This window comes from Pongo pygmaeus, chromosome 12, assembly GCF_028885625.2.
Source record: "Pongo pygmaeus isolate AG05252 chromosome 12, NHGRI_mPonPyg2-v2.0_pri, whole genome shotgun sequence".
Taxonomy (NCBI): Eukaryota; Metazoa; Chordata; class Mammalia; order Primates; family Hominidae; genus Pongo; species Pongo pygmaeus.
In genome coordinates this window covers 40,542,059-40,558,540 of record NC_072385.2, presented here as the reverse complement: position 1 = coordinate 40,558,540, position 16,482 = coordinate 40,542,059, and the positions used below count along the sequence as shown (strand labels likewise).

The 16,482-nt window shown below is 53.5% G+C and overlaps 1 protein-coding gene across 1 annotated transcript in view; it reads left to right on the top strand.

Moving 5' to 3' along the window:
• The window catches only part of EDAR (ectodysplasin A receptor), a 93,156-nt gene that overhangs the window by 52,008 nt on the left and 24,666 nt on the right, over positions 1-16,482 (top strand). The window contains exons 2-5 of the mRNA XM_054475332.2: positions 6,219-6,287; positions 7,001-7,123; positions 7,863-8,044; positions 13,857-13,942. Of these exons, the coding sequence (XP_054331307.1) occupies positions 6,237-6,287; positions 7,001-7,123; positions 7,863-8,044; positions 13,857-13,942 (442 nt within the window). The 5' untranslated portion in view covers positions 6,219-6,236. The remainder of the gene's footprint in view (positions 1-6,218; positions 6,288-7,000; positions 7,124-7,862; positions 8,045-13,856; positions 13,943-16,482) is intronic.

Sequence of the window (16,482 nt, the reverse complement as noted above, 5' to 3'; positions counted from 1 at the left end):
GGTCAGTTTGCCCCTCATAGCCCTGAAATCTTCACCAGGGAGTTTGCGAATGAAAGGTTTTCAGTGCAGTGATAAAGAAGAGTGGCTGCTTGTAAACCCCCGTGTGATGCTGTTTGAAACTCTGGGGCCTGCCAGTGTGCTCTGTTGCCAGTCACTTCTGTTTCAACGTCACCCTCCGCTCCAGCCTTGGGAAGGACGGTGCTTGTGGTCTTGACAAGACGTTTGGCCTGTGCTCTGCAGGTCTGTTCCCTGGCACAGCACTAGGGGGCCTCCCCTGCCTGGCCAGAGAGGCTGGGAACAGGACCAGCTATTTAATTTGTGGGGCCCAGTGCAAAATGGAAATGGGTCAGAAATCACTGAGGACTTCAGGGTGGCAAGGCCAGCAGGACACTAAGTGCGGCATGGGGCAGGAGGGACTCTCAGGCTACCTTCTCTGTCTTCCTCCTGCTCCAGTGAAACTGATCCGACTAAAGCAGAAGTGGAAAGAGAATGCATCCCTCTCCTCCCAATCTAATATTAATTAGCACTACTCAGCTGAGACAGGGAAGATTCAGAGCTGTAAATCACATCAAATGGAAGTGTTTTCAGCTGCTCTGATGGTGACCATGTGGGCTCCCCACAGCGAAGGGAGGTCTGTGTGGGTTGATGGGAAGCGGGGGCCTCAGGGAGGCTGAGGAGCACTGAATCCTGCTGGGTGTGGGGAGGAGGCCACCAGCAGCCTCCCCTCGGGTCTTCCTGGAGGAAGGAGAGCGTGGGAGGCCGGGGAAGGAGAGTAGCGCTGGGTGGGCAGGGAGCCGCAGCCAGCACTGTGGCCGCCTCCCAGACACAGGCAGCTGCCAGTACCTTGCCTCCCGCCGTGGAAGAGCTTGTGCCCATGGAGCTGAGTGGGCCGGCCACAGCCTCTCCCTCCCTGTCCGTGATGCGGTCAACCCAGGCGTGGCAAGCCCTGCTGGGCCAGGCCAGGTGAGCACGCTGGAGGGATGGAAAGGGGCCACAGACAAAAGGGATATCCGCCCTACAGACTTTAAAAGGTAACTCCGAACCATCAGGCCTGCCAAGGCTTCCCACAGCTACCTGGCCTCAGCTGCTTCCCATAGATATGAGGTGTGGCCCTTTCAGGGAGAAGCTTTTGGAAGAGGTAGCACCGTCACAGTCAAGGGGGGCCCAACTGGGTGAAAGAACGGGAAGTCCCGGAGGCTGGACCATCTGCCAGCTGAGGCAGTGACTCTGCGTCTCCTAAAGGTGGTGACCAGTAGGGAGGATGGCCACCTTCTTCCTGCTGTGGGCACTGTCTGTGCTCTGGAGGCAGCCGTGATGACAAGTGTAGACAGTCAAAGCCACACCTCCAAGGGTGAAGGCCATTCCAAGAGGCGAGCAGCTCAGAGAGGAGACTGAGTCTAGGGGAGAGCAGCTAGGAAAGGGGGCCAAACTTGTATATAATGACGTCTTCCATGTCTGGCTCCCTAGACAGATAAAGGCCCAATAGAGCAGGGACCCTATCTGTCTGGCATCGTCCGTAAGGCCTATAAGATTGCCACATAGTAGCAGCTCCACAGCTCTTTGTTGAATAAATGAATGAACTCTAACAAGATTAAGGGAATCAGTGTCTAGTGCAGAGTCTGTGTGTGTGTGTGTGTGTGAGAAAAGGGGTGCTAATGACGGCATTTGTTCTTTGGAAGAAGGCCAGAACTTAAAGAGGGAGAGACCCAGCCAAGGCTTTCTTCCTGGGCTCCCAGAGGGAATTAAACATTAATTAAACATTAAACGTTCTCTCCCCACCTCAGCAAGATGTTGCTAGGAGATCGCCTAGACCAGTGCTTCTCAAACTCTAATGTGCACACAGACCACCTGCAGATCTGGTTGAAAAGCAGATCTCAGACAGCAGGTCTGGGCGGGGCTGAGATTCTGCATTTCTAATGAGCTCCCAGCTGATGCTAGTGCTGCTGGTCCAGGGGCCCCACTTTGAGCAACAAAGTGGCAATGGTGAGGATTAAGCCATGCTAGTGCCTGGCTGGGGTCTGAGCTCAGCAGTCATAAGCTGATGTGATTACAGCTATGTCATCATTCTAGATGGGAATTGAGGAAGGAAGGGCCAAAGGCAGAGAAAGAGCGAGCAGGTCAGGGAAGAGAAGCTGTCAATTCAGGCAGGAGTGGGCAGACCTTTTCCATAAAGGGCCAGATTTGAGATATTCTAGACTTACCTGGTCATGGGGTCTCTTATATCATGAAATGCCTACAGGCACTAGGTAACCAACAGGTGAGGCTTGACTCCAAAAGAGTGTGTTTACAGAACCTGCTGGGTGGCTACTGGCTTCACAACCCCTGAACTGGATCACTAGCCAATTAACTGGTTAGTTCCACAAGTTAAGCAGCAGCCTTGTCTGCCTCGGATGGGAAGAGACATTTCCACGCTGCTTTGGTTTGAATGTTTTCCCCACAGTTTATGTATTAAAAACTTAATCCCTTAATCCTCAGTGAACAGGTTTGAAAGGTGGGGAGGTGATGAGGTCATGAGGCTCTGCCCTCATGAATGACTTAATGTCATCATCGCGGGAGTGGGTTCGTTATCTCGAGAGTGGGCTGTTTATAACAGTGAGTTGGCCCTGCTTGCACTCTCTCACCATGTGATGCCCTCTGCCATATTATGACATGGAAAGAAGGCTCTCACCAGATGCAGCCACTCGCTCTTGGACTTCCCAGCCCCAGAACCCCAAATAAACTTCAGTTCATTAGCCAGTCTGTGGTATTCTGTTCTAGCAGCACAAAACAGACTAAGACAGGTGCTCCCTCTCCCCATCACTGTCACAAATATGGGAGCTCAGTGTGCATGAGGCTGGAGCCCCACCTCAGTCAGCTCCTTGGTCTTATACCCCAGCAGCATTGCCAGGCACTGATGGAGATTGGGGATCCCCAAAGTAAAACAAACAGGAGATCACGACTGGGAGCAGTCGGCCCCCCAGTGCCCAGTGGCCCACCTCCTGCCTGCATCTGCAGTCTGAGAAGTGGGATCCAAACCACAGGCTGCCCTGTGCTCCCCTCACCCAGACCCCACTCACCCTCTCAGAGAATTGGTAACAATAATGAAACACATCTAAGGCCACAGACTTTTAGCTCTGCTTTGTTTATCTATTTATTTGTTTTTCTTTTCTCTCTGCTTGGGTTTACCTGGGAACGTTTTAATTGTGCCTTTCGATAAGTGCTCCTGGTTGACACTAAGGTGCGGCAGGCCCAGCCCTTCTCAGTTATTCAGGGAAGCCCTCCAAGGCTCAGCTATAATTAGAAGTCAATTAAATTAGAAACCATTCATATGGTTCTTGGAAGGCCTCCAGCCTTGCTGAGAGCCTCTGGCCCTATCCACAGACTCAGTGGAAACCTATTTCTGCTAACCCTACCATCCTGAAGCCAAGTCCAGGGCTGCTGGGAGGAGGAACAGGCTCCTATCTGTTCCCCTTCAGGCCTTTGCTTGCACCCAACCCTCCCCCACCTGGCGGGCTGCAGGTTGCCCTTGCCTCCCTGCCACCCCGACCTCCCGTCGCTGCCTGCCCCAGCTTGCTCTGTTGCTAGAAGGAAAACACCCAGCGAGTTCACCACTGGGGTGGCTGGCTCCTCAATCTTGCCTCAGTCCATTTAGTGTTTTCCAAATGGTAAATGCAGCACTGAAGTGCAGGCAGTGTGTGGGAAAACGCAGTTTTTGAACCTCATCAAGAGGGTCTGGAGACAGAACCCTTCCTTCCCCAAAGCCACCTGGAGGTCTCCACCAAGTGAGACACCTCCAAGGTGACTGGGCCAACAGCTGAGACCCAAGGAAAGACCCAGGACCACTGCTGTGCTTTGCCAGTGACCCTAGTCAGGTCTGTCCTCTGGGATCTCCCCTGGGACCCCCTTCCCCCGCCTATTCTTAGAGCAGCCAGGGACACATGCTTTTTCCTTTATCACAGAATTCATACTCTCTCTTCTAGACCACTCAGACAATACAGACCTGCATAAAATAAAAAGTGAATGTTCCCCGGAATACTCCCTCAGTCCTTGGTCACCCCCACCCGATTGCAGTTACTGCCAAAAAAATCTTTGCTGGAAGTTCAGCAGGCATTGCTCCAGACCTGCTTTCATGCATTTAGAAACTTTACAAATACACCCGGAGGCATTCTTCTATATCACTTCTTTCTCACCCAACAACAGGTGTTACAGCCCTGCTTGGTGTTCCAGGAAACTGAAGTTCCTTTGGATTTTTTGTGGGTGTTTATTTGTTGCAATGATAAACAAGCATACTATCTTAAGGCCCTGCCAAGATTCTGCCCACCCCCTTCGTATGGGAGCAAGGGCATGTGCTGTTGTACTCGGGAGGCAGGACAGGCACGCTCCTCAGGGATCTCTGGAAGGCCAGCAGACTGGAAGCTCCCTAGCAGCCAATTAACTGATTAGTTCCACAAGTTAAGCAGCAGCCTTGTCTGCCTCGGATGGGAAGAGACACTTCCACGCTGCTATGGTTTGAATGTTTTCCCCACAGTTTATGTGTTAAAAACACATACGTACTTGGCATTGGGTGCATACCCTAAAGGACCATTCTCTTTCCAGAAATCTCAATGAACAAGCCCTTAAGTCCTGGGGGATTTGGAAAAGAAGATTGTGCATGTCGGTCCCCACTGACAGGGCCCTTGGTCTTTTGCTCTTCTCCACCGTTCCCTGACTCCTGACTTACACAGCTCCCACCTCCTTCTCCAACTTAATTTCTTTTTTTTTTGAGATGGAGTCTCGCTCTGTCACCCAGCCTGGAGTGCAGTGGCACAATCTCGGCTCACTGTAAGCTCCGCCTCCCGGGTTCACGCCATTCTCCTGCCTCAGCCTCCCGAGTAGCTGGGACTACAGGCGCCCACTACCATGCCCAGCTAATTTTTTTGTATTTTTAGTAGAGACGGGGTTTCACCATGTTAGCCAGGATGGTCTTGATCTCCTGACCTCGTGATCCACCCGTCTTGGCCTCCCAAAGTGTTGGGATTACAGGCGTGAGCCACCACGCCCAGCCTCTCCAATTTAATTTCTTTATTTCCAATAAATAATCTTTGGCTACTTTTCTCCCTAATGCCTTTAGGATGTTGCAGGACTTTTCCAAAAGAAAGAAAGAAAAGGAGGAAGGGAGGGAAGGTTCCTATGCATCATGGCATATGTTCATCACGGTATTTTTGTGTGTGGTATTGGGAATTAATTGGTTTTCATGACCAATGATGGCTTGCTAAGGACAAGAGAATTCTGAGGGTGAAAGGTCTTGGGGAGTTTGGGTTCCATGGCCCAGCTGGTCTTCTGGTCTGAGTCAGTGGTTGATTCTGGAAGGTTCCTCACACAACCCAGCATCTAGAAGAGTACTTGCTGTTTTGTCGTGGCAAGAGGACAGCGAACCAGAGTGTGGCCACTGGGAAACTTAGGCGACCACAAGAGCACATTATCTCTCTTTGTAGAGCCAGGCTAATTAATACCCAGACTATCAAGTAAAATTGCTTTGAGTCAGAAACACAGGTCTCCATTCAGAAAGTGAAAAAACAAGCAAAAACAAACAAACAAAACAAAAAAAACCCACCTCCTCCTTCAAGGGAGTGCATTCATGTAATATTAATAGTTGGTGAAAAGTATCTGAACACCTCAGCTGCAGCCACGCTCAGTCCCTTAAGTAGCTGTGTGACCTGGGGCAAGTCACTTAACCTTTCTGGGCTCCCACTATCTCAACTGTAAAGTTAGGTTATTGGACTTGTCCACTTTGATGGACAACCTGTTCTTAACAGAGAGAGGGAAGAACATTAAGGTGGGGCTGGGAGAGCATCCAGAGGGGCAAAGACCAGAATCTAATTCCTGGCAGTCTCTCCAGGGGTCCTCCTGTGTCCTGGAGCCCAAAGGCCAGGACTGGCCTGGAGGACTCCAGACTTAAAGCTCATGTAAGGCTAGGTTTCTCCAAACCCTCTGAGCACAAGAAACACAATCACTAACCTCGGGTTTAACCATGGGCCCTCCATGTGCTCCCAGCTTCCTCTCAGGCTCCCTCCCAGGCATGGCTGCGAGGCTGGGAAGGCCCCAGCGTCAGCCCAAGTGGCATGGGTACAGCTTCAGCTTCATGTCTGCCTTTTCTTTTAAGATGTATAGTTTGCTGGAAGGCACCTTATATCCAGTGGAGTTGGATCCCCGGTTGGGGGGCTACTGCCAGTGCCCAGCTAATGATGCGTGTCTTTCAGGTGAGCCCTTGGGAGAGGATGGCCCATGTGGGGGACTGCACGCAGACGCCCTGGCTCCCCATCCTGGTGGTAAGTGGTCTGAGCCCCTCACCCCCACAGAGCCCTCATCCTGGTGATGATTGGACCGTTTCTTAGCCTCTTCAGCTGTAAAATGGGAAAGCTGATCATAGTCTCTCCTTCACAGGGTTCTTCTGAGGGTGAAATGAAACCAGGCCTGCAAAGCACAGAACTCTGCCCCAGGCTGAAGTTAGATTTCGTTGGTAGCTCCCTTCATAGGGTCTCGTGGATATAAACGTTCTTGAGTGCTTGTTTGTGGTGTGATACACACAGCCCCGTGTCTATGTGATGAGCTCATGCTTGGGGGCCGCACAGCTAAGAAAGACTTGGAAGACTCAGACCCCACCCCCATCCTCCTGGACGCATCGACATTCTGAGGAGCCGCTGTATTAGAGGCTCAGTGGGGGACGGGGGGGCCTCCTCCGTGACCTTGGCAAGTGCGTTGATGAGAATTCAGAGCAGGCCTTGATGGTGGGATGGGGCTTGGCCAGCAGGGGTGAGGCAGGGTGGTTCTGGTGGGGGCTGGCTGTGCCCAGGGGATCAACCAGGAGCCACTGGAGACTTAGCAGCAGTGAGCACTCACAAGCGGGCACCTTCCCAGACAGAGCCCCCAGCAGAGCCCCCACCGCAGGGCACCCGCTTCGTACGTCAACCTTGGGGTCTTGGGGGAGTCACACGTGTTTCTAAGGAGGTACGGAGGCCACAACACCCCTCTTTGTTGGCAGGTGTCTCTGATGTGCTCGGCCCAAGCGGAATACTCAAACTGCGGCGAGAACGAGTACTACAACCAGACTACGGGGCTGTGCCAGGAGTGCCCCCCGTGCGGGCCGGGAGAGGAGCCCTACCTGGTAAGGACCCAGCCCTCCTGGGGCCTGCTGCGCTCTCAGGGGAGGCCTCCTGCTTATGGCATTGTTGCCCTGAGCCTGCATTGCTGTGTGAGGGGACGCCAGGGTATATCAAACCAGCCGGTCACACTCCCTGGACATTGAGATTGATGGTGAGAGCGGCCGTGAGCCCAGGAATGGCACTCACCAGCTGAGCATTTGTAAACAGATTTTTCAGGAGTTCTGAAATGTTTTTAAAGGATCACTTTCCCACTCTACCCTGATTAAATGAGCGTCAGATCATCTGATTGGAAGCAGGATTGAAACGTTCTCCAGTACTAGCACATTTTTCCTGAGTGCTGCATCTCCCTCCGCCTCTGGGCAAGCTAAGCCTGGGTGTTCTGTTAAGCACTAAGGGAAACCTCCAGGGTTTCAGTGTCCGGTTTTTGTAGCGAGCTGAGGAAAGTCAGACGCCAAGTGCTACCTGCACTGCCCAGGCATTCCAGCAGCTCGCTGAATTCATCTCAGGGAGGCTCAGAAAAGGGGCAGCATCTGGAGCCCGAGAGTGGCGAGGAGAGGGGCAATCCCAGAGCATGAGCTGGTTCCTGGGGGGCTTTGCAGTTAGGACAAGTCAGGAAACCAAGGCCCGGCAAGAGTAGCTTCTGGAGACAGCTGGCACGTCACTGCCCAAGGACCGTGGGCCGAGCCCGTATGGTTTGGCTGCTGCACTCACCTGTGTCCCCTGTCCTCTTTCCCTGGACAGTCCTGTGGCTACGGCACCAAAGACGAGGACTACGGCTGCGTCCCCTGCCCGGCGGAGAAATTTTCCAAAGGAGGCTACCAGATATGCAGGCGCCACAAAGACTGTGAGGGCTTCTTCCGGGCCACCGTGCTGACACCGGGGGACATGGAGAACGACGCTGAGTGTGGCCCTTGCCTCCCTGGGTAAGCACAGGCCCTTCTGGCAAACCCTGGGATGCTTTCTGCAGAAAACCCCGAGGGGCGACGGGCAAGGACCTTGGGAACAGGGGGTCATGGATACTGCAGGCCTCGGTGCAGCCGCACACCTGGTCTTGGTCCCGTCCCACAAGGAGCAGCCTCCAGGACGGAGAGTCCTGGCCCCGCTGGTGGACAGGCAGCCCATCAGGCTCTGCCTCTGTGTCTCCTAAGTGGCCATTAACCATCATAATATCTTCTGACCACCAAAAGGAAACAAATTGCTTGAATACTTACAGTGCAGTAACACATGTGAAACACTTTGGGAAAAAGAAAACTAAAATTTCATACAAAAGCAGTATTTTTAGTATTCCGGGAACACTGTGGGGAAGCTACTAATAAAAATATTTGAGTCATATGATACCTATAATCCCACCAAAATGATTATGCATCAGAAGTCTTCAAAAAGCTGAAAATGCAATTAGCCTGAAAGAGAGAAAGATAAAATCTTCCTTTTTCCAGGCATGACACCTCAGCAAGTTCTGCCAGGGACCAGGAAAATACAGACTCTCAATCCCCAGAAAATCCTGAGCCATGATCATTGCTGCTTCCTCCCCCTAGTGGCCACAACACATAATGCTTTGCAAGGGCTACAAATAGAGACTAAAAATAAAAGCAGTGGTTGTGTCCCTGGTACAGCTGGTACAGGTGGGAGAGGTGACGGCAGTGATGAGGCTGGTGGGGACGGGGGAGGTGACCACAGCTTAGTGCATAAGGCACACTCAGAGTGTCCTAGGAGTTGCAGAAGGACCTCTCACCTCATGGCTGGGGAGGTAGTGTCAGCAGAGGTCTTGGGGGATTTGTGGAGGTGATGCCTGGATGAGTTAGGCTAAGAAGTAGGACTAGGACGGAGGCCTGCAAGTGGAGATGCCGACGCCAGAGCTCAGAGGGCTGAGCAGCTGAGCAGTGCCTGGGGCTCTGATTGGGTCCCTGTGGCCAGAGCAAGAGTTGTACACCTGGAGGTGTGGACAAGCTGGGCAGGAGGACAGGGAGCAGATGGAACCAGGCTCTGGAAACCACTGCTGAAGGTGGAACCACCGCTGAAGGCAGGGAGCAGATGGAACCAGGCTCTGGAAACCACCGGAAGGCTTGAGCCTTCCGCTTGAAGCTGATGCAGGTCAACACGCAGACTGCTGAGCCAGATAGGACACAGCAGGACGTCCTTCCGGCAGCAGCAAGGGACATGGTTGAGCACGGAAAGCCTGGAGCCCCGGGACCAGGGATGCTGTGGGCAGGGAGAGAGGGCTGGAGCAGAGGCACCGGGGGTGGAGGAGAGGAAGAATCTGAGAGCCCCCTGAAAGACAGCACTGACCAGGGGTGCAGATGGCACTCAGAAGGGGAAAGAGATTCAGAAGAGGATACTCAGGTGTCTCCATGACTGGCCATGTGGAAATAGTGCCATTTGTCAGTTGCAGAAGACAGGAGCAAAAGGGTGCTTGGTGGGGAGGTGGAGGGAGGATAGAGGCTGTGTATGTGGAATTTGAGGGGACTATGGGACATCCAGACCTAGATAGCTAACCCAGAGATGGCCTGAAGCTCCAGGCAGAGATCCAGGGCTGGGAAGTCAGCTGTGCACTCAGGGTGCTGGGAGCTGCTGTAGTAGAAGGGTTCCCCATGAGGCAAATTCCTACTGCAGGGAGAGGGCGGGTACACCACAGAACCTCGCCGACCTATGCTGCTGGCTCTGGCCTGGCTATGGTTCAGACCCGAGAAGGTGTCCATCAGTACTCGAAGGCCAGGACTGACTCTGTGGCCTGAAGACAACGTGTTTGGTTCTGATACATTTACCAGAAAGTGTGTAATTGCTAAAGAAGTTGGACACTGGAAGGGTAGTGAGCTCCCTGCCTCTAGAAGGATTCAGGCGAATGTGGACGGCCATCTGCAGAATTAGTGGGCAGGCTGCTCTCTGGGCTTTTGAACATTCTTTCCAGTGCTGGAATCTTGATGCCTCCCGCCCTGTTCCATGGGACAGTGATGTGCTCAGTCCACACCACTCTCAGCACCCAGGACATAGCAAGGCCCAGCACACCTGCTGGGCAGGCAAGGGACCCTGTGCAAAGATACCCTCAGCACACGCCTCAGAGTGCCTTCGCACTGCTCCACAGGGGTGCAGACGATGGGGACAGTTTCCAGGTTGGCTCCACGATGTGCTGTGTCTGCTCAAAGCATCACTGCCAGTCCCAACGCCACCAAAATTGAAGGCCCCCGCCTCACCTCCGAATCCCAGCCCCTCTCAGGGGCTCATGCCACCCCCTCTACTGCAGACAAGGCTTCCCCAGGGTAGGACCCTGGAGGCCCCACTTCCTCTTGCGAGGCTGTCACGCTGTGTCACAGAGGAGGATCACAGGAGTCTTGGCAGGCCAGTGAGACTAGCTCTATGAAAGGCTGCGTTCATTCCTGAATCCGAGTGGCTGTCAGGCTACGGAGGCAGACTGCCTCGTCCCAGTCTCTCCTGGGCCCTGGCCCCTGCCTGCGGTTTGGCAGGTGCTCCTCCTGATGCTCCGCCCTCCCCACTGTGTGGCCAGGACACTTGCTGAACAATGAGCAGCACCCGAGGCTTTCCTGTTGGGAGAGGTTGTGTGGGAGGACCTGGGAACCAAAACAGGAGGAAAGGGGGAGAGAGAGGTTACGCTTCCCCACCTCTCCAGGGCACCGGCTCACCCCGGAGGAGCTCCGCCACCCCACGATTCTGGATGGCGGGGACAGGGGGCAGGACACAGCGGCTCTGCACTGGTTCTGCACACCAACACGGTTGGAGGAAAATGAACATCTGGGAATCTGCGGCGTCCCTTACAGGCATGAGAGTCCTGAAGAAAGGAACTTTCTGGGAAAATCTACACCTATTGACTGAGAGAAAGTCAGTCCTTCAACAACAGATCCCAGGGGACCCATTTAAACTGACTCTTGTCCTGGGCTATACACCTTAGTCAACCCATGTAGAACAGGGGTTGGGGGACCTAGGGAGAAAGTCAAATATAGATCAAAAAGTAGGAAATTAGACCTTTCCAGAAAGACGAAGGGACTGGACACTCTGTAGCTGGGCCAGAGATCCCTAAATGAACACCTGATTTCGGGTTGGTGACAAGCCCAGGCAGAAAAAGACAGGCACATGTTCTTTGTTGCTGTGCAGCCCAGGATGAGAGACCCAGGTGTAAGCCAGGCCGTGAGGAGTTTAGCCTAGTCCTACAGAGAGAACCTAACATTTAGAAATGTTGTGTGCAGCAATACGTGCTAGAATACGGTGGCTTCTCCTTGTCAGGAGGCTCTGAACACTTACAAGGTGAGGAAGGACAGTTTCATAACAGCCTCTTGGAGCCAATGTGTTTTTAAAAGTTTATCACCGGCCAGGCACGGTGGCTCAGGCCTGTAATCCCAACACTTTGGGAGGCCAAGGCAGGTGGATCACTTGAGGTCAGGAGTTCGAGACCAGCCTGGCCAACTGGTGAAACCCCATCTCTATTAAAATACAAAAATTAGCCAGGGGTCGTGGTGCATTCCTGTAATCCCAGCTACTTGGGAGGCTGAGGCAGGAGAATTGTTTGCACCTGGGAGGCGGAAGTTGCAGTGAGCCAAGATTGCTCCTCTGTACTCCAGCGTGGGCAACAGAAGGAAACTCTGTTTCAGGGAAAAAAAAAAAAAAAAAGTGTATCACCTTTCAATATTCCTTAACTGAGTGACTTGATAGGTTGCATAGGTTGACCCATACACATGACCCCCACAGATGAGGGTGGCCAGCCTGTGACAGAAGGTGCCTCGTGCCCAGGACAAGTCAAAGACAGAGTCGTGGGACAGAGCCACCACCCTGCCCATGCTCAGAATGTAGTGGCCCCTTTGGGCACCCATCATAAAGCCAGGTGTTCCGCATCCACCGTGTAGCCTTGGAGCTTTATCCATGACAGAGACCAAGCCCGGCACCTGGGGTGTGAACCAGGATGGACAGAGAGGCCTTTTGGGGCCTCTGTCCACCTCAGCATCAAAGTTCCACGGAGAAGAACTTGGTGTCATTCATTCATTCAACCAATGTTTACAGACAACCATCCTTCCTCAGTACGTAGCACAAGATCCAAGGAATATAGACGTGAACAAGGCTTGCCCTGGAGGGCCTCCCAGTCTAGGAGTGGGACCAGTCCCCCTAGGCGGGAGAGAGAATGCGTGGAGGTAGAGTGAGAAAAGGTGGAGGAGGCAAGGGATGAGAAGTTGAGGCATGGAGGAGGTGAGATGGGGAGCAGGTGGCCACCTAGGAGCCTGAGATGTTTCTCAGAAGTGTCAGCGTGGGCCAGGGACGTTAGAAAGCTGCAGGTTGACCTGGTCTGGCCCACATGCCCGTGAGCTCACAAGGCCACGTGGCAGACACGTGCCTTGGCCTGCCTCATAGAAAGAAGTGGCTTCTGGAGGGCAGAAGGTAGATTTGCAAGAGGCTTAGCTGTAAAACTGGCTGTCATGGCTTCTCTGGGAGGTGTTTTGAGATTGGTTAATTAATGTTTACAAGATACACAGGGATCTGAGGATAAAGGGCTTTGAGGGAGAGCAGGCAATTATGGTCCTAACATTACTGGTAACAGTCCAGGCTCAGGAAGGCAGGAGCCCACAGACCCCCGCGCCAGGCTGCTGCTTAGCACTACCGTCAGCAGGGCCCTCCATGGGGCCTGGCTAATAAAAAAGAGATTAGAAAACAGCCATGGAAATACTCCTTCTCATCCCAGTTCTTGAATCGCAATAGGGAAAGCATTGGCACCGCTCACGTTATTTAATCGACTTCTCACAGTGTGACAAATGGCTCCATGCTCTCCGCTGAGCATTTGTTTATGGAAAATGGGCCCAGACTAGGGTAGGAGCCAGAGCCTGAAGAGGAAAGGCGCCCGAGCTGGGAGCCCCAAGGAGAGGGTGGTGCCAGCAGGGGTTGTGCCTGGGAGCGGGACAGCTGCAGGGAGCACAGCCACAGGGCAGACCCCTGAGAGCAGGACCTGAGCAGTCATATAGCCACGGGGCTGGCACTGTGACACTGGGGAGCTGAAAGACATAATGGAACATCACTGGGAGCTGAAGGACTTCAAACGGAGCTACTGTGAATGATTTGTCCCCTGCACTGTTTGTGCAACCCCGGCATAAAGGCTTGCACTTCCAAGGGTGTCTTCTGTCAAGTGCTTCCTGAGAAGGAGGCACTTACAACCTGGGTGTGTTGCCAGCTATCATGAGGGCCACCTGCATTGACCTCTCTGGACAGCACAACCGTCTGTCTCCTGCAGCTGCACTCTGGTGGCATTCAGCAGCAGTAAAGACAGCCTGGGAGTTCCAAGTGCCCCAGAGGCACACTGATGCCTATAATCCCACCAGGCTTCAGGCTCTGGGGAGGGTGCTCACGGAGGGCATGTTCCTCCTCCAGGAGGGTCTGGCCTTGGTTGGTGTGACCCCTTGGGGGCTAAGCAGGGCCTACGTGTGGGGGCACAGGGATATTTCTGGTGGATGATGGTGATGGCACACACACTAAACACAGCCACCAGAGAGAGGAACCAGAAAGGGGCTGAGATTAAAAGAAAGGCCCACATTGGCAGCTCAATATTGTTAAAAGAATGCTCCATTTCAAGACAGGCTGAAACCCCAAGGAAACTGAGTGGACAGAGCAGGTGGCTGACTGGGCGTGGCCTCATGCCTGGACTTGGATTGTGGGCCTGCAGACTGGCCTCCATGCTCTCTGCTCCAGTCCCTGCCTGTGTGCTGTCCAGCTCACCTGTCTCTGTTTTGTCTTGTCTCTCCCCCGTAGCTACTACATGCTGGAGAACAGACCGAGGAACATCTATGGCATGGTCTGCTACTCCTGCCTCCTGGCGCCCCCCAACACCAAGGAATGTGAGTGTCTTTGTCCTTCCACCAGCACGGTATTTGTTCAGCACGGATCTCTTTCACTACAGAGGGTGTAGGAAAGAGCCGATCCTGGCACCTGGACAAGGTGAATCACAGTAACAGCATTAGTGAAAGTGCCCCTGTGGCCTGTCCAGGCAGGTCTATGAAGGGAGGGAGGTTTGCCACAGCTGAGCCTTTAGTCAGAGGCTGAGGTTCTAGTTCAGGTCGGCCATCAGCTACCTGACAAGTCACTTAACCTCTATGAGCCTCGGTTTTCTCATCGGTAATATGGGGGTACTAACATCTGACCTTCCCATCTCTCATGGTTATTGTAAAAACAAAGGAGATCACAGAGGCAAAGTACTACTATTTTGCAAAGTACTACAAAGTGCTAGGTGATAGTGAGGCCAAGGAAAACATAAATGTGATCACAATTAATGAAACAGATTCCACAAAGCACATGTAAACAGTCTCAGGAGTTTATAATCCTGCCTTGGGGTGTTTCTTTCCTGTTATCCTTTCTGGCTTTCATGGGCATCTGTTTATGAGGAAGGGCCAGGTACCTCTGCCTCAGAGGAATGTGCTGTGTAGACTCCTGGATGTGTGGTCTGGGGAGAGACGAAGGCAGGTAGGACAGGCAGCTGGGAGGAAGCTGGGAGGAAGCTGGGTGTCTGGTCCCGGGCTGCAGGAGCACTTGCCACCCTATGGCTCCTTCAAGGGTGGAGGAGGAGCTGACTCTGGGACCCTGCCTCTCTTTGCTCTCCATAAGACCCCACTACCCCCATGTCTCATAATAATGTTGTCCAGGAGAAGAAGGAGGGCCTGCACCTTATCACGCTGGAAGGAAGGGGAGGAGCAGGAATGGGGCGCAGCATCTCCTCTCTCCTTTTGGTCAAGCCAGGAGGAGGGTTCTGTGCTGTGGGCTGTGCTGCAGGAGGAGCCATTCTCTCCCTTGCAAATCACTCAAGTGCATGAGCCCTGCACCAGTGGGTTTGCTCATCTTCCAAGCCATTTTCCTGGCCAGCCATATGCTAATTAATTCACAAATTAGAGGAGGCCGCAGCTCGGCTGCCAGCCTGACTCATGGTGAAGCCAGCTGCCATGGCCCACATGTCCTCTAGGATCTAGGCTGATTCAAGGCCAGATCATTCTGGGATGAAGAACCAGTCTGGAAAGATGTCAGACAATCCCCACCTATTCAGAAAAGCGTCTTTGCCTGTGGAACCTGGGAGAGGAGCAGCCCTCCTCAGGGGCTTTTCTGTTCGAGAGTTCTCACGTGGCACAGCCTTCAATGTTCAATGTCTGGCAGCCAGAACAGACTTGAGTCACGGCAGGGGTGCCACTCTAAGTCCAGCAATGAGGTCTATCACATGTGGAAAGCAAGCAAAGTCCCCTGAGTCCCCAAGATTTTAAAGATGAGCGCACCCTACTCCCACCCCCAGCCCTTGCCTGCTTTACTGAAAGCCGGCTCCCAGGAAGGCCTTGGGGTAGGGCCTTAGAATCCAGCCCTGAAGGAGGTCAGCAGAGAGATAGACAGTCCTGCTGTGTTCTCATTAGAGGCCCCTTGGGCAAGGCCCCAGGCCTCGGCTTGCCCATCTGGGAAATGGGGAGATGCGGCCAGATAGGCCTTGGAGTAGATGGAGCCCTCTGGGTCAGGGCCTCAGTGTGAATGCCAAACAGAGTGATGCCCTCCACCCCTGGGCCTGCAGTGGTCTCAATCCAGAGATCTTTTTACACAGAGCACCTGCCCAGCCGTCAGCAAAAATGTCAGAGCTAGAAAGCCCTGTGGAGTCACTAAGACCCACACACACAGGACTGCCATCAGCAGCCCCACCCTGGACAGCAAACATTTCATCAGGAGCCCGAAGTTGCCAACTGGCTGCCCAGGTCCAGCAGGCCCTGTCTTTGCCAAACCCACAGTTGTGGTCAAGAGCACCTCTTCCTCCCCTCTGTTTTCTTGATTTACCTGAGCCCTCGCCAAATGAAATTCACATCCTTGGTACTCTGCAGCAGCAAATGGTAAATTACACAAACCACCGTCAGACTTGCCGAGGGCCCCTGGCCAAGGATGTCACCCACCTAGGAGAGCTGCAGCAGACAATGGGTCGCAGCTGCAGGGGAGACACCAGCCAGGAGTGGGCCCAGGTCAGTGCCAGGGTCTCCCCAGCCTAGGAGTGCCCACAGCTCTGCCCCACACCTCCCGGGCTCGAACCCCATGCTCAGGCACCTGTGCAGTACAATCACCTCCTATCCTTAAAGAGATGGCAGCTTCTCTGCACCTCTGTGAAGCAGAGGGTTTCAGGGAGGTGATTCTCAGGGGAGCACCCTGGGGGTTTCTTATGACTCGAATTGCTGGACCCACCCCTGATTCATCAGGTCTGGATGAGCCAGAGAATGTACATTTTTAACAACTTTGGGAACCACTAGGGTAGGTTATGAGCCTGCTCTGGAACTTCACTGCCTGAGTTAGACGAGTTATTTCACCTTCCAGAGCCTCATGTCCTCTCCTGCCCAGGGCAGCTCCCAGTGGTGCCCACTGCCCAGGC